The 24,005-nt window shown below is 38.0% G+C and overlaps 1 protein-coding gene across 9 annotated transcripts in view; it reads right to left on the bottom strand.

The window, feature by feature from the left end:
• BIRC6 (baculoviral IAP repeat containing 6) overlaps positions 1–24,005 on the bottom strand; it is a 213,632-nt gene that overhangs the window by 171,128 nt on the left and 18,499 nt on the right. For all 9 annotated transcript variants that reach the window (XR_003037059.2, XM_024998841.2, XM_024998843.2 and 6 more), the window contains 4 exon segments: positions 15,182–15,363; positions 13,065–13,202; positions 3,714–3,907; positions 161–272 (listed from right to left, as the gene is read on the bottom strand). Coding sequence is in view for 8 of the 9 variants with exons in the window: in XM_024998841.2 (XP_024854609.1) it covers positions 161–272; positions 3,714–3,907; positions 13,065–13,202; positions 15,182–15,363 (626 nt within the window). In the remaining variant the exon portion in view is untranslated.

Below are 24,005 nucleotides of genomic sequence, written 5' to 3'. Positions count from 1 at the left end.
ATCAAAGAAAGGTATAAGAACAAAACTCACATTACAGACACACAAGCACGGAGCCGTGTACATAAAATAATACATACGTCTGAAAAAGTATTAAACGTTGACAGTCTTACTAAAGGCTACAAATTCACATTGAAAAACATTTTTCGACAGCCTTATTTACCTGATGATAAAATCCAGCTTGAGCCATGGGATCTGGCTGTGCCCATCTGTACCCTACATGAGGCCATGAGGTAAACGTCTCCCGTCTGTTAGCTTCACTATACATCAATGATCTAAAAGTAAACATACTTTATGTAACCAAAGTTAGGCACCAAATTACAGTGACACTGTTATTCACCACTGAAGAAAAAAGCTTACCAGATTATCAACAAGAACTGGGAATGTTTAATGACAAAGCTCAAATTTGTTTTATAAATTTGAAATAAGTTTTAGGAATTTCCCATGAACAGAATAGGGAAAAAGAAACATGATAAGATGGCTGCTGCTGCTGCTGCTAAGTCGCTTCAGTCGTGTCCGACTCTGTGCGACCCCATAGAAGGCAGCCCACCAGGCTTCCCCGTCCCTGGGATTCTCCAGGCAAGAACACTGGAGTGGGTTGCCATTTCCTTCTCCAGTGCATGAAAGTGAAAAGTGAAAGTGAAGATGCTCAGTCGTGTCCGACTCTTTTCGACCCCATGAACTGCAGCCTACCAGGCTCCTCTGCCCATGGGATTTTCCAGGCAAGAGTACTGGAGTGGGGTGCCATTGCCTTCTCCGGATAAGACGGCTACAACAGATAATTCCATGGGTAGACTAAATTAACCAATGTTGCATAATAGCGATCAAAGAGCAGAGAATCTGAAAATGTAGAGGCACAGAACCCTATGCTTTTATCAAGTGACAAGTTTTGCATAAATGGATAAAACCACAGCCAAAGGAACAGTAGTTTTACCCCAATCATATTGAAAAAGTATATTCTAGTTTAAGTTTTTTTTAGGTAGAAAGCAATTTTTATGTTCTTTCTCCAGAGAAATCCTTTTCCAGGAAATCTATACTTTTCAGGGGATTATAAAAAAAAGGAAATCTTCATATGTTTTCATTAACATAATTAGCTCACTGAGACTGAACCTGCAACAACAATACCAGAATATCTTTTTAAAACAGACTATCAAAATTAGAAAAAGTGGACAGATTTTCTGTTCTGAAAACATGAAGATGTCTGTAGCCTTATCAAGCAATTATTTTTTTTTTCCAAATCAGGACACAACTATGAGTTAAACCTAAATCTCATTAGCAGTATTACAGGAAACTATGTACTAATTTAAGGGAAGAATTTAAAGAAAAGTATTTTTCTGGTCTCATAGTGATGAATTTTACCACTTTCTTTTATTGAATCAGTTTCTCTTCTGTGTTAGGAAAAGGAACTTTACATACTGGTCCTTTCTTATTTGAAGCTGTGTGGACTTTTTCTAATTTTGATAGTCTGTTTTATAAAGATATTCTGGTATTGGTGTAGATCCTTACTCCAGAGAAGGTGATGGCACCCCACTCCAGTACTCTTGCCTGGAAAATCACATGGGCAGAGGAGCCTGGTAGGCTGCAGTTCATGGGGTCGAAAAGAGTCGGACACGACTGAGCATCTTCACTTTCACTTTTCACTTTCATGCATTGGAGAAGGAAATGGCAACCCACTCCAGTGTTCTTGCCTGAAGAATCCCAGGGATGGGGAGCCTGGTGGGCTACTGTCTATGGAGTCACACAGAGTCGGACACAACTGAAGAGACTTAGCAGCAGCAGCAGCAGCAGCAGCAGCAGCAGCAGACCCTTACTCAAACCTCCAACAGACCTCAGAGTTCAAGGTTTTCATAAGCGTTCCTAGAATCGTATTTAATGAAATAAAAACCACAGACTACATCAAAATTAGTACTTTGAGACATTTTAACACCTCCAGAAACACTGAAAATCCCATCTAATGAATGCATTTTCTAAAACAAACCATTCACCACAGCTTACACTGATTTCTTTAGAAAGTCTCCTACTGATTGCAAAGAAAATAGCTCTAAAATTATAATCTAAAGATAGGCAGGGCTCTCAGACAAGAAACACTGATTCTAAGTACATATCCTTCCTTTTTTCCTCTTCTCCAGACATACTGCAAAGAATATTTTAATGATAGCCAAAGACATATCATGTGACAGTTAAGATTAAAAAGGGCAGTCTCCACATTTCGCCCAAAAGTTAGAAAGCAGGGTTACTATGGAATATAAAAATACTTCCCAAATGTTAACAACCAATAGAAGTTACTTATATAACAAAAGAAGCCACTTAACAAAAAAAGGGCAACTGATTAAGCAGTTTTGGTTTACAAAAGGATAAACTAAAAAACATTGCAAACTAATATAAGAGAATATGGGAATTCCCTGGTGGTCCAGTGGCTGGAACTCCAGAGTTTAGCTGGTGAGAGCCTGGATTCAATCCCTGGTTGGAGAACTAGTATCCCACAAGCCATGTGGAACAGCCAATTAAAAAAAAAAAAGACCTATATTTAAGATAACGGAAGTTAAAGGTTAACTCATTCACTAATATTTTTGTTACGTCGGCACATACTCTTTATAAATGTACTTCAGAAAACAACATGAGCAGATAAATTCACATTCAATGAAAAAGTGAAAATGTAAAATGCTACTGCTACCGCTAAGTCACTTCAGTCCAGGCTTCCCCGTCCCTGGGATTCTCCAGGCAAGAACACTGGAGTGGGTTGCCATTAAAATGCTACATGGGAAGGCAAATGTGAACTTAACAAAATCGCTAAACGTAGTAACTCAGCAAAATGTTTCTAAACTTCAGTACTGATAAATATTATCTCAAATAAAAATCACTTAAATTTTTCAATGAATGCACTAATGACTTTTAGTTTTCTATAAAGCAGAACTCCCAAGAAATCTCTATTGAAGAAAATAATGACCGAGGTATGACTTTTTTAAACACTTTAAATCCAGGGCAGGCAGCATAAAAACCTTTATTCAAAACTGCCCTAGAAAAACAAAACAGACAAAAAGCCCACAAAATTGCCCTTAGTGCTTTTTTAGCTCTGCCCACTCTTTAAGAATATTCATCTATTTGGCTGCGCTGGGTCTTCGTTGCAGCAGGCAGGGTCTGTAGCTGCGGCAAGCGAACTCTCAGTTGTGGCTTGTGAGGTCTAGTTCCTCCACAAAAGGGACTGAACCTAGGCCCCTTGCAGGGGGAGCTCGGAGTCATAGCCCCTAGGCCACCAGGGACATCACTTAACTCTGTCCATTTTTTAAGGAGGAAATAATATATGGCTCTTATATTCAAATTCTGGGACCGTGTTTTAATTTACCAAAATTTATGCCAAAGGTCACAAAATTCATCAAGGCAAAATAATTCTTATATATTGAATTATATATATAATACATATTACATATTGAATTATAATATTAACGACTCAAATATTTACTAAGCAATTACAAACCTAGAATTTAAAAAAATATAGCTTCATAATCCTCTTAAACACTTTCCAGGCACCAAAAGAAACTGTTTAACAATAGCAATTCAAGGAGTAGTTTACTTCATTTCAGTTTTTTGATCAAAATAAAAATCTGAGTGATTTTCAAAAATATTTAAAATCATAATCAAATTTACAGTTATTCTGTTAATCAAAACACTAATCAATTCAATGTTACTGTCACATCTCTTTATAAGCAAGTTCATACCTGTCCACAGAACGGCCTGGCCCCACCCCAAGTTCTGGACGCGCACTAGGTAAGAGGTAAGACAATCTGTCCATCACTGAGGAAGCCACAGGTAAGGCAGCAACATTTTGATTGATTTTCTTAAGTTCATTCACAATGGCACTGGCAATGGACTTCAACACATGATGAGGAAGATGAAATGTAACTGTGGCCCACTGGAAGAAAACAGGAGTGTAAGCAGAAGAAAACATACTCAACAGTTTCTACCAAAATCCTGATTTATACACTATAAGATAAATAACTATTTATAGTCTCAAGTCAGTTTACTCCATTAACTTATAATTCAAAGTAAGAACCTGCAATTACATAAAAAATGAAATTAACCATCCTGAAAAAGAATGTTTAGACCCAGATGAGAGAACTCTTACTTTGTTTCTAGACATAATCTGTTCACAGATTCAGAGCCTTCCGGTTGGAAGGGAGGCCAAATCCCCTTGAGAAAGGATCCCACAATGATGCCCCACTCTCCACTGTAAATCATACCCCAAGCCTTCCTCAAAGGCACCTGAGGACATTCACTATAGTCACTGTGCACTAGGGAACGGAAATGCTGTGTGATATTCCAGGCACTACAAGAGAGGAACCCTGAACTGACCTAAAACATCACTGTGGTCCATTAATCAAAGTGGAGACTTATCATGGTGAAGTGACTACTGGTATTTTGGCCCAAAGCTGTCTCAGTGAGCTCTGTGGATCCCCAGATCTATCTTGTAGCTCTCTCTCTAACTCCCAAATGTATAACTGGAAGAGAAAGAACAGGAAACTAGAAAAACTCCTACACTGTTCCTCTGATCCTCTTGGACTACTAAAGGAAGAAAGGTCACGCAGGAGCCCCTAGAACTTTCATTTCTTTCCTACAAAGCTACTAAACTACAGCAATACCACATTCTGAGGAAACTTATGAGATTAATGTCACATTAACAGACCTGACAGAGGGGTAATCAAACTACCTCAACTCCAGTTAACTGACCCACAAGCCCATGTAAAACGTAAATGGATCTTGAAGAATGACCATGGATTGTAAAATCAGGTGGACTTCAACTGCAGCTGATATTTCAGATGAGGTATTTTTACTGAAGCAAATTAACAAATCCCTTGATATTTGGTAGGCAGTTACAATTCTGTCAAATACCTTTTTGTCTACACTAATTTTAAGGACCATCCAAAAGTAAGCTGCTTTTACCTGGCAGAAACAACAAATCTGCACAGTCTTACCCTAGGACTCATGCTCTTTACCAAAATCTACTCTGCAGAGATCCTCATCAACCCAACATCCTGCAGATCAGCACCTTGGTCTATTGTATTAGTAACATCACAGTAACTGGTCCAGATGAGAGGAAAGGAGCAAGGACCTTAAATGCCTTAGTAAGACACATGCAAGCCAGAGAGAATCAATATCCCCAGAAAAACTCAGGGTCCTAAAATCTCTGTGAAGTTTCTAGAGGTCCAGTAGGCTAGGCGTGTCAGGATGTTTCCCCCAAGATGAAAGAAAAGTTGCTACAACAATGAAAAGGAGGCACAATGCTCAATGGGCCTAAGTAGATTTTGGATCCAGTGTTCAGCATATTTCAGAATGTTGCTGTAACTCAATTATCAAATGATACATAAGGCACAGAATAAGAGGTTCCTCAGCACACCCAGGCTGAATCACAAGATGCTCTACCATGTGTATCTTGTGAGCACACTTAACGATACTAGAAATATCTGCTCCAAGTAAAGATGCTGTAGAGATTCTCTGGGACAATAATGTAGCAGGATGCTAAGACAAAACCATGCTCTCTCCTGTAAACAATTCTTCTCCTCTAGAGAAACAGCTCCTGGCCTCTTAGTAGTTAGTTCTCATAAAAATGTGTCTACCCATGGGACAAATGTGCATGCAATCAGAGCTGTCCATCACAAACTAGGTGTTATCTGATAAACCAAACTGTATTACTGGGCATGAGGGCTAGTATTCATTAAGTGGTTTATAAGAAACCAATCTTGAGAAAGTCCAAAAGGCAATTCAATTTTAAACCAGCTGAATAATCAAGGAGCTGAGATTTCTACAATACCTATTCTGACAACAGCTCCTTTCTCATTCCACACTGATGGCTTCACAAGGAACTCCCTATGATGGGATAATTGAGGAAAAAAATCTTTAGATCTGACATACAGATGGTTCTCACATTATGAAAGTGCCGTACCAAAGTGGATGGCTGCAGCACCACAGTCCCAATCAGGACAGGGATGAAGGCAAATCTTTTCAGTGGGCAGAACTTCAACCAATACATTGGACTGTTCTCTTTGTCTGGATTGAGAGGTGACCAGAAGTAAAGTTCCTCACTGAATAATGGACAGTGGCTAACGTTTTGGCTGGATGTTCAGACATCTGGAAAGACGAGGATTGGAAGACTGTTAACAAGGAAGTCAAGGGTAAAGGTCTATGGACAGACCTCTCCAAATAAACACAGTATGAAAATATTTGTGAAATATGTGAATGCTTATCAAAAGGCATCCATTACAGAGAAAATGGATAAATTATACCACAGTTTATGAATGTCACTCACTCTTTTGCCATATCAACTCCAGTGCTTGCTCAATGAATCTATATGCAAAATGCCATGGTAACAGAGACAGAGGGTATGCACAGATCCAACATGAACTTGCTCTCACCAAGACTAAGCAGGCTAACTGCAGGCCTGCCAATAGCAGATACCAAAGTTAAGCCACCAATGGGATACCGTTTTCCAGAAAAAACAGCCAATTACCTGATTGCAGGTTGATTATATTAGATTTCTTCCATTATGGATTGGACAGCAATTTGTCTTTACTGTAGATATATGTTCTGACTGTACATTTATCTGTTCTGCCCACAATGCTTCTGCCATAATATTAAACCACTACAAAGTATTCTATACAACTTTGCTTTTTGCTTCTCAGTAAGAACGCACTTCAAAGGTGGGGGGAGGGGCTTGGAGTGGGGAGGTAGGGGAAGAGGTAGGGGCAACAGTGGGCTCTTGCCCCATGAAACTGAACTGTCTTACTGTGGTGTCTTACAGAAGATGACCTGACAAAAAAGTGTGGGCCCTTCCAAAGACTCATTTACAGTACTAATTGGGAGAGATGCGTAAAAGTCTGGAGTTCTAACGTTACAGGATTATGCATATGCTTTCAATCAACAAAAAACACATAATATAGCTTCTCCCATCAGGGTTGCTATTATACTTAATAATCCATTTACAGCTTTTTTTCTTTTTAAGCCTTAGGCTCTAGAGGTCTTGTGACAAGGAAGGAATGTTCCACCAAGGGCACAACAATGGTTGCACTGAATTAGGTGTTAACACTGCTATCCAGCAATTTTGGGTTCCTCTTGTAATTGAGATCAAACCAGTCAATTCTAAAGGAAATTAACCCAGAATGTTCATTGGCAGGATTGATGCTGAAACTGAAGCTCCAATACTTTGGCCACCTGATGCAAAGAGCCAATTCATTGGAAAAGACCCTGATGCTGCTGCTGCTACTAAGTCACTTCAGTCGTGTCCGACTCTGTGCAACCCCATAGACGGCAGCCCACCAGGCTCCCCTGTTCCTGGGATTCTCCAGGCAAGAACACTGGAGTGGGTTGCCATTTCCTTCTCCAATGCAGGAAAGTGAAAAGTAAAAGTGAAGTCGCTCAGTCGTGTCTGACTCTTAGCGACCCCATGGACTGCAGCCTACCAGGCTCCTCCATCCATGGGATTTCCCAGGCAAGAGTACTGGAGTGGGGTGCCATTGCCTTCTCCACTTATGCTAGGCAAGACTAAAGGCAAAAGGAGAAGGGGGTGACAGGATGAGATGGTTGGATGGCATCACCGACTCAATGGACATCAGTTGGAGCAAAATCCGGGAAATAGTGGAGGGACAGGGGAGCCTGCTGTGCTGAAGTCCATGAGGTCTCAAAGAGTCAATCAGACACGACTTAGCAACTGAACAACAATATACATTAAATCATTATACTGTATACCTTAAAAAAAAAAATCACACTGCACAACAACATGTCACTGAATCATCAGACAAAGTGGGTGGTAAATCTACTGGTTAATATGATTAAAACTGACAAGGGAAACTGGATTGATGGAAAACAAAAGAAGTAGTTCAGTTCAGTCGCTCAGTCATGTCTAACTCTTTGCGATCCCATGAATCGCAGCATGCCAGGCCTCCCTGTCCATCACCAACTCCCGGAGTTCACTCAGACTCATGTCCATCAAGTCAGTGATGCCATCCAGCCATCTCATCCTCTGTCGTCCCCTTCTCCTCCTGCCCCCAATACCTCCCCGCATCAGAGTCTTTTCCAGTGAGTCAACTCTTCGCATGAGGTGGCCAAAGTACTGGAGTTTCAGCTTTAGCATCATTCCTTCCAAAGAAATCCCAGGGCTGATCTCCTTCAGAATGGACTGGGTGGATCTCCTTGCAGTCCAAGGGACTCTCAAGAGTCTTCTCCAACACCACAGTTCAAAAGCATAAATTCTTCGGCACTCAGCCTTCTTCACAGTCCAACTCTCACATCCATACATGACCACAGGAAAAACCATAGTCTTGACTAGACGAACCTTTGTTGGCAAAGTAATGTCTCTGCTTTTGAATATGCTATCTAGGTTGGTCATAACTTTCCTTCCAAGGAGTAAGCGTCTTTTAATTTCATGGCTGCAGTCACCATCTGCAGTGATTTTGGAGCCCAAAAAAATAAAGGCTGATATTGTTTCCACTGTTTCCCCGTCTATTTCCCATGAAGTGATGGGACTGGATGCCATGATCTTCATTTTCTGAATGTCGAGCTTTAAGCCAACTTTTTCACTCTCCACTTCACTTTCATCAAGAGGCTTTTTAGTTCCTCTTCACTTTCTGCCATCAGGGTGGTGTCATCTGCATATCTGAGGTTACTGATATTTCTCCCGGCAATCTTGATTCCAGCTTGTGTTTCTTCCAGTCCAGCATTGCTCATGATGTACTCTGCATAGAAGTTAAAAAAACAGGGTGACAATATACAGCCTTGACGTACTCCTTTTCCTATTTGGAACCAATCTGTTGTTCCATGTCCAGTTCTAACTCTTGCTTCCTGACCTGCATACAGATTTCTCAAGAGGCAGGTCAGGTGGTCTGGTATTCCCATCTCTTTCAGAATTTGCCACAGTTTATTGTGATCCACACAGTCAAAAGCTTTGGTGTAGTCAATAAAGCAGAAATAGATGTATTTCTGGAACTCTCTTGCTTTTTCCACGATCCAGCAGATGTTGGCAATTTGATCTCTGGTTCCTCTGACTTTTCTAAAACCAGCTTAAACATTTGGAAGTTCACGGTTCACATATTGCTGAAGCCTGGCTTGGAGAATTTTGAGCATTACTTTATTAGCGTGTGAGACGAGTTCAACTGTGCAGTAGTTTGAGCATTCTTTGGCATTGCCTTTCTTTGGGATTGGAATGAAAACTGACCTTTTCCAGTCCTGTGGCCACTGCTGAGTTTTCCAAATTTGCTGGTATATTGAGTGCAGCACTTTAACAGCATCATCTTTCAGGATTTGAAAGAGCTCAACTGGAATTCCATCACCTCCACTAGCTTTGTTCCTAGTGATGCTTTCTAAAGCCCACTTGACTCCACATTCCAGGATGTCTGGCTCTAGGTCAGTGATCACATCATCGTGATTATCTGGGTCGTGAAGATCTTTTTTGTACAGTTCTTCTGTGTATTCTTGCCACCATTTCTTAATATCTTCTGCTTCTGTTAGGTCCATACCATTTCTATCCTTTATTGAGCCCATCTTTGCATGAAATGTTCCCTTTGTATCTCTAATTTTCTTGACGAGATCTCTAGTCTTTCCCATTCTGTTGTTTTCCTCTATTTCTTTGCATTGATCGCTGAGGAAGGCTTTCTTATCTCTTCTTGCTATTCTTTGGAACTCTGCATTCAGATGCTTATATCTTTCCTTTTCTCCTTTGCTCTTCGCTTCTCTTCTTTTCACAGCTATTTGTAAGGCCTCCTCAACAGCCATTTGCTGTTTTGCATTTCTTTTCCATGGGAATAGTCTTGATCCCTGTCTCCTGTACAATGTCACAAACCTTCGTCCATAGTTCATCAGGCACTCTGTCTATCAGATCTAGGCCCTTATATCTATTTCTCACTTCCACTGTATAATCATAAGGGATTTGATTTAGGTCATACCGGAATGGTCTAGTGGTTTTCCCTACTTTCTTCAACTTAAGTCTGAATTTGGTAATAAGGAGTTCATGATCTGAGCGACAGTCAGCTCCCAGTCTTGTTTTTGCTGACTGTATAGAGCTTCTCCATCTTTGGCTCCAAAGAATATAATCAATCGGATTTCGGTTTGACCATCTGGTAATGTCCATGTGTAGAGTCTTCTCTTGTGTTGTTGCAAGAGGGTGTTTGCTATGACCAGTGCATTTTCTTGGCAAAACTCTTATTAGTCTTTGCCCTGCTTCATTCCGTATCCCAAGGCCAAATTTGCCTGTTACTCCAGGTGTTTCTTGACGTCCTACTTTTGCATTCCAGTCCCCTGTAATAAAAAGGACATCTTCTTTGGGTGTTAGTTCTAAAAGGTCTTGTAGGTCTTCATAGAACCGTTCAACTTCAGCTTCTTCAGCGTTACTTGTTGGGGCATAGACTTGGATTACTGTGATATTGAATGGTTTGCCTTGGAAACGAACAGAGATCATTCTGTCGTGTTTGAGATTGCATCCAAGTACTGCATTTCGGACTCTTCTGTTGACCATGATGGCTACTCCATTTCTTCTGAGGGATTCAGAAGATATAATGTAGTAGATTAATGATCATCTGAGTTAAATTCACCCATTCCAGTCCATTTCAGTTCACTGATTCCTAGAATGTCGACATTCACTCTTGCCATCCTTTGTTTGACCACTTCCAATTTGCCTTGATTCATGGACCTGACATTCCAGGTTCCTATGCCATATTGCTCTTTACAGCATCGGACCTTGCTTCTATCACCAGTCACATCCACAGCTGGGTATTCTTTTTGCTTTGGCTCCATCCCTTCATTCTTTCTGGAGTTATTTCTCCACTGATCTCCAGTAGCATATTGGGCACCTACTGACCTGGGGAGTTCCTCTTTCAGTATCCTATCATTTTGCCTTTTCATACTGTTCATGGGGTTCTCAAGGCAAGAATACTGAAGTGGTTTGCCATTCAAACCAAGTTGGAGAATTTAATTACAATCCAAGAGATTCTCCAGGGTGCCTCTAAACTCTTCCACATCCAATATACAAGAGTGAAAGGACAATTACAACTGAGCAGAGCACTACAAAGGATCTGAACCCCGCAAGAGTGAAGACTTGGGTCACTTGACAGTATAAAGACACCTGACCTCAACACTGCTGGCTAAGGACAAAGGGACTATGGAACAGCTAGGAGGAGACTGTAAATATCAAGAATATCATCTTTATACTATACACAAGTATAGAACTGAGAGATATGCTAACTATATGTATTTTCTTCTCATTACATAAATGATAGATGGATGAAGATTTAGACAGATAAAGACACAGAGAGGTAAGTCATTATTTTACAGAAGAATTTTTTGTTGCAGTTAATTTAGTGTTTAGGTTTAGATGGGTTTAATTTAGGTTTAGTGATTAGGTAGCACAGCTCTGTTACCTAAACACTTGAAACTATAAATTTTAAGAGTAGCTAGTATCACCTACAGATGGATAAAGTATCTTTTGAAACTTTGTGTCTGCCTGTTCTGGGGACAGGGTGAGACAAATCTTCATTTTCTTTTTAGGATCAGAGCCTCTTATTAAGTAAAAGCATAACATTTTTGTTGCATGAAAGTTCAAACATGTGTAGATGGTATGTATGGAGATGATGAGTAGCCAAAGGAGCAGACTGTGCCAGTTATTAAGCTACTGTCTCTCAGGTCCAAACCTACCCTTTCCTCTCTTCTCAGTCATGTTGGGGCTGGGATACTATAAACTATTATTTCTTGTTTACCAACCAGTTTCCTGACTGTCAAGTTCTGACAAAGGAACACAGGATGGAAATTGGAAAGCATGATAGGGGAAAAAAGACTTGCTTCTTGCTAAATTACTTGTCATTGCTGTCAACATCATGTTAGCAAAGGATCTGGTGGCAGCTGTTGACTCCTCTGATCTTCAGAAGTTTTTTTGTTCTGTTTTCTTAGCACTCCGAGGACCAGTCTCATATATCTCCCTCAGAGGCACTAACATCAGCCGAGTAGCACCTCTCTTCAGAAATCTGAGTCTCAGTTCAGCAGGTTCCAATCTCCAAGCTCCTGAGGTACCTACTGGATAACAACTCCACCTCAGGAGTTTGAAGTCCCAGATCCACGGAGGCTCTTCTCTTAAGTTTTTAAGGATCTAGGTTCTAAAACCTGAACATCCTGTTCCTTCAGACCAAAATGAGTGCTGCTCCCCACAGTTACCATCTGTGTTACCTCAGGGTTTTGTTTTCACTTTTCTGGTTCTCATACACATATTAAGTCAATTTCTCACAATAACTTCTCTCTGTTGAAATGCACAACATGGTTTCTGTTTTTACTAAATAAAACATTCCACTAATGGAATTAAGATTCATAAAATCATGGTGAATTTATACAATATACTTCAATATAAATATTAGGAAGAATGCAGATGATATATGAGCACTGATATGAAAAGATCCTTAATATACATTCTTCAATGAAAAAAAGCAAGGTATACACTATAATCTCAATGCTTGTATCCCTGCAAAATTCATCTGCCGAAATTCTAACCCAAAAGGGGAGTCTATTAGCAGGTAGGGCTTTTGGAAGGAAGGTACTTAGGTCATGAGGGTGCAGCCCTCTTTTATAAAAGAGGCTCCAGAGAGATCCCTTGCCTTTTTCACTATATAAGGACACAGTGAGAAGGTACCTGGTATATCCCAGAAAGAAGGACTTCACCAAAAGAAATACCACTCAGCCGGTGGTATTCCATTACAGCAGTCCAAACAGACTAAGCAGTCCAAACAGTACATCACAGTATTTTAGTATAATTTCAGCTAGACTTGAGAAAAAAGATACTTACAAAGGCAAAATTTTTTTAGAAAACAGCTTCTACTTTATATGCTTCAATATAAAAATTGTATATGTATTACATTTATAATTTTTTTACAAATCTTAAAAGAAAAATGCAGAACAATTAATGAAATATAGCCAAGGATTTAATTCAAAGCACTATCTCCCACTCTAGTCATCAGTGAAGGGAGAACAGAGAAAGGCAAAAGTATGGAAATGTTCTTTCTGTTATAACCCTAAACAAAGTAATTTTTTTTTTAACTTCTTACCTTAGCAACTTTGTGGTTTGCTGCAGTCTCATGAGATGTATTTTTCAAACCATCTTTGAGCTGTGTGATGAACAAATCATAACCCTCCGTACTAGAAACATCTACCTTTTCTAAACATGCTGATAGGAGCTGTTGTGCCTAAATAAAAAAAGATGATCACAAAAGATTAATCATACCAAAAATGTTTAATTTGGATTCTTACACATATATTTTAATTCTGAAAGGTACTATATGAAAATTTACTACTTCTACTTTTTTTAAACCAACTTAGCTAACCAAATAATGATTTGCAAGGCTGTTAACAAAATTAAATGAGATAAAGCAATGTACTCAGCATAGTACCACACAGTAAAGTCTCCATACATGGAAGTTTTTATAAAACAAAGCCAGAAAGAAAAAACTGGACAAGCTGAAACTATAAACAAAAATAAAACAGAGAAAAATTTAAAGACAAATGTAAAGTCCCTCAGTGAGCTTTACTATGTAAAACCGTAAGAGCGGTCACTCATTAAATCATCAGGTAATTTTTAAAAAGCCCTTTGCATTGTTACCCACGTATTCAGTATGAACTACAGTAACAGAAATATATGGTCAATATATGGAAAAGAACACATCCACACTAATCCAACCAAACCCAGGACTGCACACTTTAGGTAAGACAGTGAGAGACCAACGTGATGCAGGAAAGGGTACCTGGGGTGGTAGAAGAACTACGAACAGTATTACATGAACAAGACAACTATAATTATTTGTGTAAAAAGAAAGAAAACCAGCAACAGACATCAGGAACTGGCAAGGTGGGAGAGGTGGCAGAAGTTGGCTAAATATCTAGCTAAATATTGACTTCAGGGTCCATTTTATACAAATGTTCAACTATTTTATTGTAATTCTGTAGTTCCTTTTAAAACCCAATGGTTTGATACCATCTTTCATTGTACACTACAATGTATAGAAGATAGCAGCTTTATTAAGATATTACCAGGTCTAATTTCCTTTAAGTAGGAGGGGAAAAAACATTCAAAACAAGTAGAACTAATTATAATTAATTTTCTGTCCAAAGATTTTAACATGCCCCCAGATCGAGATATTCTTATGACAAAAAGATGGCTACTCTGTTTTCAGAGCTCAGAACTTCAGCAAATGCTTTCCATATTAACATACTAGATGACTGTGATATGACACTGACCCACACAGTAACACTTTGCATGTCTTAAAAATGGGAAATAAGCTATATTGATTTTATCAACTAATTATATCAATCCATCAAACACAAAACAGTTAATAATCAACAAATTGGGATAAAGACAGAAATAATATCTCACTTTTGGGGAGAATACAACATTATAATCGCTTATATTTTTAAGATGATTTAAAGTCTGATAAATCTAAAAAATATAGTTTTAAACATGATATGAACATCAACATACACAAAAAGATTTAAGTTAGGACACACTTATAAATTAAGTAATAAATATGTAACACAAAAATATGTATGTTGAAATTTTAATCTGGAATTGTTAAGAAACATGTTACATAGCCAAGATTACTGGTCGTCCATTAATATTTATTTCTTCTTTTTTAATATTAAAGAAAAAAACCACCTCAGCTTAATGTGGCCATATGACTACATTCTGGCCAATGAATTAACTGAATACAAAAAGGGCACACGTGAAACAGTTCGTAAAAGAGAATTAAGAAAAATGAAGAAGGGAGTACAGAGAGAAGGAAAGGATGGAGGGAGGGAGGTAAAAGGGAAAGGAGGAAAGGAAAGGCAGGCAATGCCAGTGTGCTCCCTGGCCTTTTGCCCTCCCTTTCCCTAAACCTGGGAAGTAATAAGACTTGGAAGCAGCAGTCTTGGACTCAAGAGACGGAAGCTAAATGTTGCAGTAAGCAAAGTTGTCCCTATACTTTCCTTGTACTGTTACTAGAAAAAAACTATCTTGTTTAAGCCATTGTATTTTGGGGTTTCTGTTAAAGTGGTTTAACCTGTACAATTCACAATTCCTTATTTTTATAGGGGTACGTAGATAATATCCTCAAAGGACAATCTAATTTCATTTAATGACTAGTAAGTCTGAAACTACATTAAGTAGAAAAGCATACTTATTTCAACTTACCTCTGTGACAGGTAATTCAAGCTGAACCACATCATCTTGCTTTGAAACTGGAGTTTGCAGAGCAGTGTCTAACAACAAGATTCCATTAAGGTCCTTCCTACACCCTACTGCATAATCATCCACAAAAATAACTTTATCCACGGCAGAAATATACTGACATTTCACCTGTCCACCTGGTTTAGCTGTTAAAAGAACAAAAATTCAACACTGAAGATTTTAAGACGAATAAGATCTTTTAAAATAAATGCTTACATGGCAACTAAATACCTTATATAATCTTTGATTAGAAAAAGATTCTCTAAAGGGCATTATTAGAACCGATTAAATTGGAATATGTACTGTAGCTTAAAGTAACAATATGAAATTATCAGAACTTGAAAACTATATTGCTGTTATGAAGGCATAACAGGATAAAAGGATATGATATATGCAACCTATTCACAAGTGAGCAAAAGCAGTATGAATGTATACATGAGGGAATGATAATCAAGTGTGGTAAAATATTTAAGATATTAAAATTAGTGGAACTTAGTAAAGGTTTTAGGGAAGTTCTCTGTATTACACTACTTCAAAATAATTTGTTTGGAAAAAAAATTAAATATCCAATACTATACAACATTGTACATCAACTATACTGTAATTAAAATAAATATTCAGTATTTTTTTACATCTTTCCCTACTTCCCCTACAAAAGTCATTAAGCATAAAGTCAATGTGGACAGTTTCTAGGTAATGACCTCAAAAGTTCTTTTGGGCTTTTATACCTAAGATATGCTTCCCAGGGGGAAGATGGCTTCCCAGTCCCAGGTGGCACTAGTGGTAAAGAATCCATCTGCCAACGCAGGGGACAGAAGAGGCATAAATTCAATACCTGGGTCAGGAAGGTTCCCTGGAGGAGGAAATGGCAACCTGCTCCAGCATTCTTGCCTTGGAAATTCCATGGACAGAGGAGCTTAGCAGGTTATAGTCCGTGGGGTTGCAAACAGTCAGACACGACTGAGTACACACACATACATATCTGAGATAAAATTATGGACGATGGCTATAACCTAAGTTAAGAGAACGAGTAGTCTCTTAGTTCAACTACCACTGAAAAACCACAGTCGACTACTACTGAAGATCAATGTCCTCTGAAGTTTCTGCTGAATCAATATCAGAAGAGTATTTTAATAGAAAATGAGTATACTAACCATACAATTTATCAGAATAAATTAAGAGTAGAATTTCAAGGAGTATTACAAAAGACAGTAAAACACGGAAGCTTTAAATATAAAACCAAAAAGCACAATTTGGAAAAGATAACACTGATTTCTACATTTTAATTTATAAAAAGACTAATGTTAAACACTGTCATGAATACAGTCTCTATAAAAAGACTTGAAAAAAATGATCAACTGTAAAATTTAATTGTACTAGTGAAGAAACTTCTCTGTGGACAAGTAATTCTGCCACCAGTCAGTACACCTTATTCTAAACTCCCACCAGAAGTCTACAGAACATTCCTGATCTTGGTACTATTATTGAGCAGTAATACAAAAGCAGCAAAGAGATAAACCAGGGTCCTACTCATCAATATCTAGGACAACTATAAAACATGTTATAATCAATGAATATTAGGGTTAGCTTTCTTAATCTCAAATTATTATAGCTCTCTCATCTTGGAGGCATTACAAAACTGATTAGAAACTTATTCATTATCTACATAAAACAGAAAAATTCATGGAATTTCTATAGTTCATTCTCAGATCTATTGGTTTGAAATGTATGTCAGCATACAGAAAAATAATCTCTGTAATACAATAAAACAGGAATATTTACCTACCACTTCTCATCTCTAGGTAAAACCACAAGAAATCATACAAATTATAGGAACTCAGAGTAAAATTACGTAAGAACTTGTAAAGATAGTTTCAAATTTTAAAACAGACTATTCCTTTTTTTATAGAGGTTTTTGGTTCACAGAAAAATTCAGCAGAAGGCAGGGATTTCCCATATGTGCCATGCCTCCCACACATAACTGTAAAATTAAAAAAAAAACAAAACTACAAATTGTTTAGTTTTAGGGATAGGTCATTAGCTAAGGAACTATAAAAACCATTATTTTGTTAAAACTTGTACAGAGGTATAAAATGTAAAAATCTGCACCAGGGTTTTCAACTGGGTTTCCATGCAACCCCAGAATTCAATAGATCATGACTAAAAAAAAAAAAAATCCACACTGTTTTTTTAAATTTCTTACACTATGTAATATTAGCACTCAAAGTAATGCAGTGACCAAACAGCCTTACTGGCAATGACTTCAGAAGTCTCTCAGGCCCACAAAGCATGTAAAAGGACCATGTTTATTCAGATGAGTCCATTCCCAGTATTTCTGAGCTGAGTTACAAAAGGCCATTTGTAAGCAGTGACTTTCTGTACTGCACAGCAGAAGACAGTAAACTGATTATCGGCCATACTACCCTACCCTGAAGGCTCTTTGAGCTCATATGACCTCATTTTAACTAATTACACCTGCAAAGACCCTGTTTCTAAATAAGGTCACAATCTGAGGTTCCCATGAGCACGTGAATTCTGATGGAAGATTATACAACCCACCACAGACTCTTTCTCTGAATCTTTTACTCAGCCTGAGAACTTTATTTCAAGAAAAAGAGCTCTGTTAATGTAGTCGCATAGTATGCTCAAGATTTTATTTACATCTACCAGTAAACAAGTTCTAGATTTCTGTGAAGAAAAAACATCCTTCAATGAACAAAGAACATTTTAGGGAACTTTTCATCGTCTTAACATGTTCGAGCAACTCTTTTTACCTGACAAAAAATAAGATCAAGGACACAAATTCTCTAATTTTGGAAAAAAATGAAATCCATGTGTGCTTAAGTGTGACCCAGAACTGAGTATTTGTACAGCAAAAAAAAACAAGCATAGGTTTCACAATGGGAGGTAAAAATCAACATTTATTTTCAGTTAAAAGAATAACAATTTTAAGTACATAAAGGTTCATAAAAGAGATGAAGAAACCAAGAAACCTATGGCTGAGCTCTCAGTAAGAAAATACCTTTTCAAAATTTTGTATGAAATTATATGTTAAATTACACTTTTATTCATATTGCTTTGTTTTATGGTTTTGGAAGTATTACTATGGAACAATGTCAACACATTTTAATGCTGCAAATAACATTAATAAAAAAAACTTATAACCTATATTTAAACTTCCAAGGCTACCTTTAAAATAAACAGAAATTTATACTTTATTTGCCCTATGAGTTTAAAATGTCTGAAAATAAATTTCTCAAAGAAAGAAGAGCCATGCTTAACTAATGTTTTAAGTTTTTGAGGAAAATCAGCTAAGAAGTCATTTTCAGTTTTTAAACAGAGGGGGGAAAACTCTTATACCCATTCTATACCACATGTTGCACCTTGTTAGAAGACAATTATAAAATGACTTTGAACCCTACACAGATAAAGTTTAAAAAGAAATTCAAGCAGAAAATTTAACAGAAGAACACTCAAATTTCTTTCAGCTATACCAGATATAAGCAAACTTCCTATAAAAAGATCAAATAGTATTTAAGGCCTCATAAGAAACACTCAAATTTCCTCCAACTATACCAGATTATCAGCAAACTTCTTATAAAAAGATCAAATAGTATTTAAGGTCTTTTCTCATAATTACTCAACTCTGCCACTGTACTACAAAAGAAACATTTATTTACTTTATTTTAGTAAATGAAGGGATGTAAAGGTGTTCTCGGAGAAGGCAATGGCACCCCACTCCAGTGTTCTTGCCTGGAGAGTCCCAGGGACGGCGGAGCCTGGTGGGTTGCCGTCCAGTGGGTCACACAGAGTCAGACACGACTGAAGGGACTCAGCAGCAGTAGCAGCAGCAGATGTGTTCTAGTAGCATTTATTTATAAAATCAGGAGACAGGCCATAGTTTGCAGATTCCTGACTGACACTAATGACTTGCATTAGTACAGATTTTCTTTGGGAGCAGGAGAAATTTCACAAAAATAATAAGTTAAAAATTCACAGCCAGACACAAAAAGCTGCTGAAACTTAAAACTAAAACTAACAAAGAAAAATCTTGAAAGCAACCAGAGGATATGTTACGTACAGGTAAGTAATAACTACAATAAAAGCACGTTTATCATTAAAAAATCATGGACTTCACTTGGTACTGAACAATTTGTAGAGTACTGCAAAAAAGAAATTCAATTCAACAAAAAAAAAATCCATCAAGAATGAAGGTGAAATAAAGACATTCTCAGATGAGGGAACACTAACTAGAAATGTTGTCAGGAAACCTGCTCAGAAAGAATCACAAAAAGAAGTTCATCAAAGAGAAGGGAAATTATAGAGTATCAAGAATGAGGGAAGAGCTACAGAAATGGTAAATATCTGGGTAAATATAAGTGATGATTCTCCAACTCAGTCTTTTAAATGTATTTGATAACTGAAAGCAAAAATTACTACAATGTCTGATACTCTTCAATGTCACATATATATAATAAATAAGTCGATTATAACTTAAAAGAGGAGGATACAATAGAGTGGTATGGTTTCTGCTGCTGCTGCTGCTGCTGCTGCTGCTGCGTCGCTTCAGTCGTGTCCAGCTGTGCAACCCCATAGACGGCAGCCCCCTGGCTCCCCCGTCCCTGGGATTCTCCAGGCAAGACACTGGAGTGGGTTGCCATTTCCTTCTCCAATGCATGAAAGTGAAAAGTGAAAGTGAAGTTGCTCAGTTGTGTCCAACTCTTAGCGACCCCATGGACTGCAGCCTAACAGGCTCCTCTGTCCATGGGATTTTCCAGGCAAGAGTACTGGAGTGTGGTGCCATTGCCTTCTCCGGGTATGGTTTCTACATTCCACTTAAAGTGGTAAAATACTGATTCTAAATAGACTAAGAGGAAAATATATATTGCAATCCTTCAAGTAACTATGAAAACACACAAAAGCAACAGATAAGGTTAAAAAAAAAAATCAAGCCAAAAAAGCAGAAAGAGAAAAACTAAAGAAAAAAAGAGGAAACAAATAATAAAATGGAGCATCTAAACCAAAATTCAACTATTCAGTAATCATAAATGGCCTAAGTACACCAATGAAAAGACAAACTGGAATTTAAAACACACATGCAATCTAATTCTATGATGTCTAAATGAAACTTGTATCATTCTAAAAGGGTAAAAAGATGGAAAAAAGATATATCACGTAAATGTTAATCAAAGAAAGACGGAATAGTCATATTTAGATGAGACAAAGATCAGAACAAAGAAAATCACCAGGGATAAATGAGGACATTACATGACAAAAGAGTCAATTCATGAAGCAATCCTAAATATACATATACACCTAACAGAACTTAAAAATACATTCAGCAAAAATTAACAAGAACTGAAAGGAGTAACAGACATCCATAATTACAGCTGGAGATTTCAACTTTCCGTAACTGTCAGAACTAGCAGACAGAAAACGAACATAGATATAAAGAAACGGAACACCATCAACCAATGACATTTTTAAAATACTCCACCTATCAACAGTAGAATGCACATTCAAGTGCACATTGAAAATTAATCAAGATATATTGTATCCTGGATCATAAAACAGACCTTAATATAAAAGAAATAAAATTATGTTCTCTGAGAGCCCAGAAATAAACCTACATATCTCTGGTCAATTAATCTTCAACAAAGGAGGTAAGAATACACAATGGGAAAAAGACAGTCTCTTTAGCAAGTGGTGTTGGGAAAACTGGACAATCACGTGTAAATCAATGAAGTTAGAACACAGCCTCACACTATACACAAAAATAAAACTCAAAATGGCTTAAATACTTAAATATAAGACACAACACCATAAAACTCCTAGAAGAGATCATAGGCAAAACATTCTCTGACATAAATAAATCATGTCGATGTTTTCTTCGGTCAGTCTCCCAAGGCAACAGAAATAAAAGCAAAAATAAAACGTGGGACATAATCAAACTTATAAGCTTTTCCACAGTAAAGGAAACCATAAACAAAACAAAAAGACAGCCTATGAACTAGGAGAAAATATTTGCAAATGATGCAATCAACAAGGCCTTAATCTCCAAAACATACAAATAGCTCATACAAGCAACAACATAAAAACAAGCAACCCAATCCAAAAATGGGCAAAAGACCTTAACAGACATTTCTCAAAAGAAATACAGATGGCCAATAAGCACATAAAAAAGATGTTCAACATCACTAAGTATTGGAAAAAATGCAAATCAAAACTACAATAAGATACCAACTCACACAGATCAGAATGGCCATCATTAAAAAGTCTACAGGAATTCCCTGGTGGTCCAGTCCAGTGGTTAATAAGACTCTACACTTCCAATGCAGGGGGCATGGGTTTGATCCCTGATCAGGGAACTAAGACCCCATGCAGCCAAATACATAAAATCTTTAAAAAAAGAAAAAAAGATGAAGTTTAAAAAATAAATAAATAAAAAGTCTACAAATAACAAATGTTGGAGAGGGCACGGAGAAATGGGAACCCTCCTCACTGCTGGTGGGAATTTAAGTTGGTACAGCCACCACAGAAAACAGTATGAAGGTTCCTTAGAAAACTAAAAGGAGAACTACCATAAGATCAAGCAACCCCAGTCCTGGGCATTTGTCCAGACAAAATTCTTATTCAAAAAGATACATGCATCCCAATGTTCAAAGCAGCACTATTCATAGTAGCCAAAACATGGAAACAACCTAAACGTCTATCAACAGATGAATGGATAAAGAGCATGTGATACATATACATAATGGACTGCTGCTGCTGCTAAGTCGCTTCAGTCGTGTCCAACTCTGTGAGACCCCATAGACAGAAGCCCACCAGGCTCTGCTGTCCCTGGGATTCTCCAGGCAAAAACACTGGAGTGGGTTGCCATTTCCTTCTCCAATGCATGAAAGTGAAAAGTGGAAAGGAAGTCGCTCAGTCGTGTCCGAATCAGCGACCCCATGGACTACAGCCTACCAGGCTCCTCCGTCCATGGGATTTTCCAGGCAAGAGTACTGGAGTGGGGTGCCATTGCCTTCTCCGATATAATGGACTATTACTTAACAATTAAAAAGAACAAAACAATGTCATTTGCAGCAACCAAGGGTGCAACTAGAGATTATCATACTAAGTGAAGTCAGAAAGAGAAAGACAAGATACTCTATGATATCACTTACACGTGGAATCTAAAATGTGACATAAATGAACCCAAGCGCAAAAGAGAAACAGACTTCTGGACACAGGACAGACTTGTGGTTGCCAAGGGGGACAGGGTTGGGACAAGAATAGAGCAAGAGGTTGATGATAGAGCAAGTTAGCAGATGTTAGCTATTATATACAGAATGGATAAACAACAAGGTCCTAATGGGAAAGAATATAGTAAAAGAAAAGAATGCACACATATGTATAACTCAATCACTTACCAGACCATCTTACCTGTCTCCCGAGAAGCCTGTACGCAGGACAAGAAGTGACAGTTAGAACCGGACGTGAAATGGACTAGTTCAAAATTGGGAAAGGAGTACGTCATGGTGTATACTGTCACCCTGTTTATTTAACTTACATGCAGAGTACATTATGCAAAATGCTGGGCTAGATGAATCACAAGCTGGAATCAAGACTGTGGGGAGAAATACCAACAACCTCAGATATGCACGCAAAAAGCAAAGAGAAATTTTGCTTTTATGGAACTCTAATATTTAACGGCAAAAAGCAAGAGAAACTAGAGAGCCTCTTGATGAAGGTAGAGAGGAGAGTGAAAAAGCTGGCTTAAAATTCAACATTCAAAAAACTAAGATCATGGCATCCAGTCCCATCATTTCATGGCAAATAGATGGGGAAAAGTAGAAATAGTGACATATTTTATTTTCTTGGGCTCCAAAATTATTGCAGACAAATACTGCAGCCATGAAATCAAAAGACACCTGCTCCTAGGAAGAAAAGCTGTGACAAATCTAGAAAGTGTATTAAAAAGCAGAAACAACACCTTGCCAACAAGGGTCCATATAGTCAAAGCTATGGTTTTTCCAGTTGTCATGTACAGATGTGAGAGTTAGACCATAAAGAAGGCTGAGCACGAAAGAATCAATGCTTTTGAACTGTGGTGTTGGAGAAGACTCTTGAGAGTCCCTTGGACTGCAAGGAAACCAAACAAGACAATTCTAAAGGAAATCAACCCTGAATATTCACTGGAAGGACTGAGGCTGAAACTGAAGCTCCGATACTTTGGCCACCTGATGTGAAGAGTCAACTCCCTGGAAAAAGACAGATGCTGGGAAAGACTGTGGGCAAGAGGAGAAGGGGCCCACAGAGGATGAGATGGTTCGAAGGCATCACTGACTCAATGGACAAGAGTTTGAGTAAACTCCAGGAGATAGCGATAGACAGGGAAGCTTGATACGCTGCAGTGTGTGGAGTCACGAAGAGTCAGAAGTGAATTAGAGACTGAACGACAACAGCAGCAGAAACTATCACAACATTGTAAAACAACTATACTCCAATGAAACAACCAACCACAAACAAAATGACCACAAAGGATTTAAGTAGAAATCAGTAACAGAAACATAATGGGAAACCTCTAAATACTTGTAAATTAAATAACATACTCCTAAGCAATTCTTAGGTCAATGAAGTCTAAAGTAACTCAGAAAACATTTTTAAAAGAATGAACATGAAGGAGTTCCCTGATGTTCTAGAGGTTAGGATACGGCACTTTCACTGCTGTTCCCCTGGCTGGGGAACACTGAGATCCCTCAAGCTGTAGCACAGCTCTCCACACCCAAAAGAGAATGAAAATATA

The sequence above is a fragment of the Bos taurus genome, chromosome 11 (genome assembly GCF_002263795.3).
Source record: "Bos taurus isolate L1 Dominette 01449 registration number 42190680 breed Hereford chromosome 11, ARS-UCD2.0, whole genome shotgun sequence".
NCBI classification, from domain to species: domain Eukaryota; kingdom Metazoa; phylum Chordata; class Mammalia; order Artiodactyla; family Bovidae; genus Bos; species Bos taurus.
The sequence above is the reverse complement of the archived record's forward strand: the minus strand, read 5'-3'. Positions and strand labels throughout refer to the sequence as shown.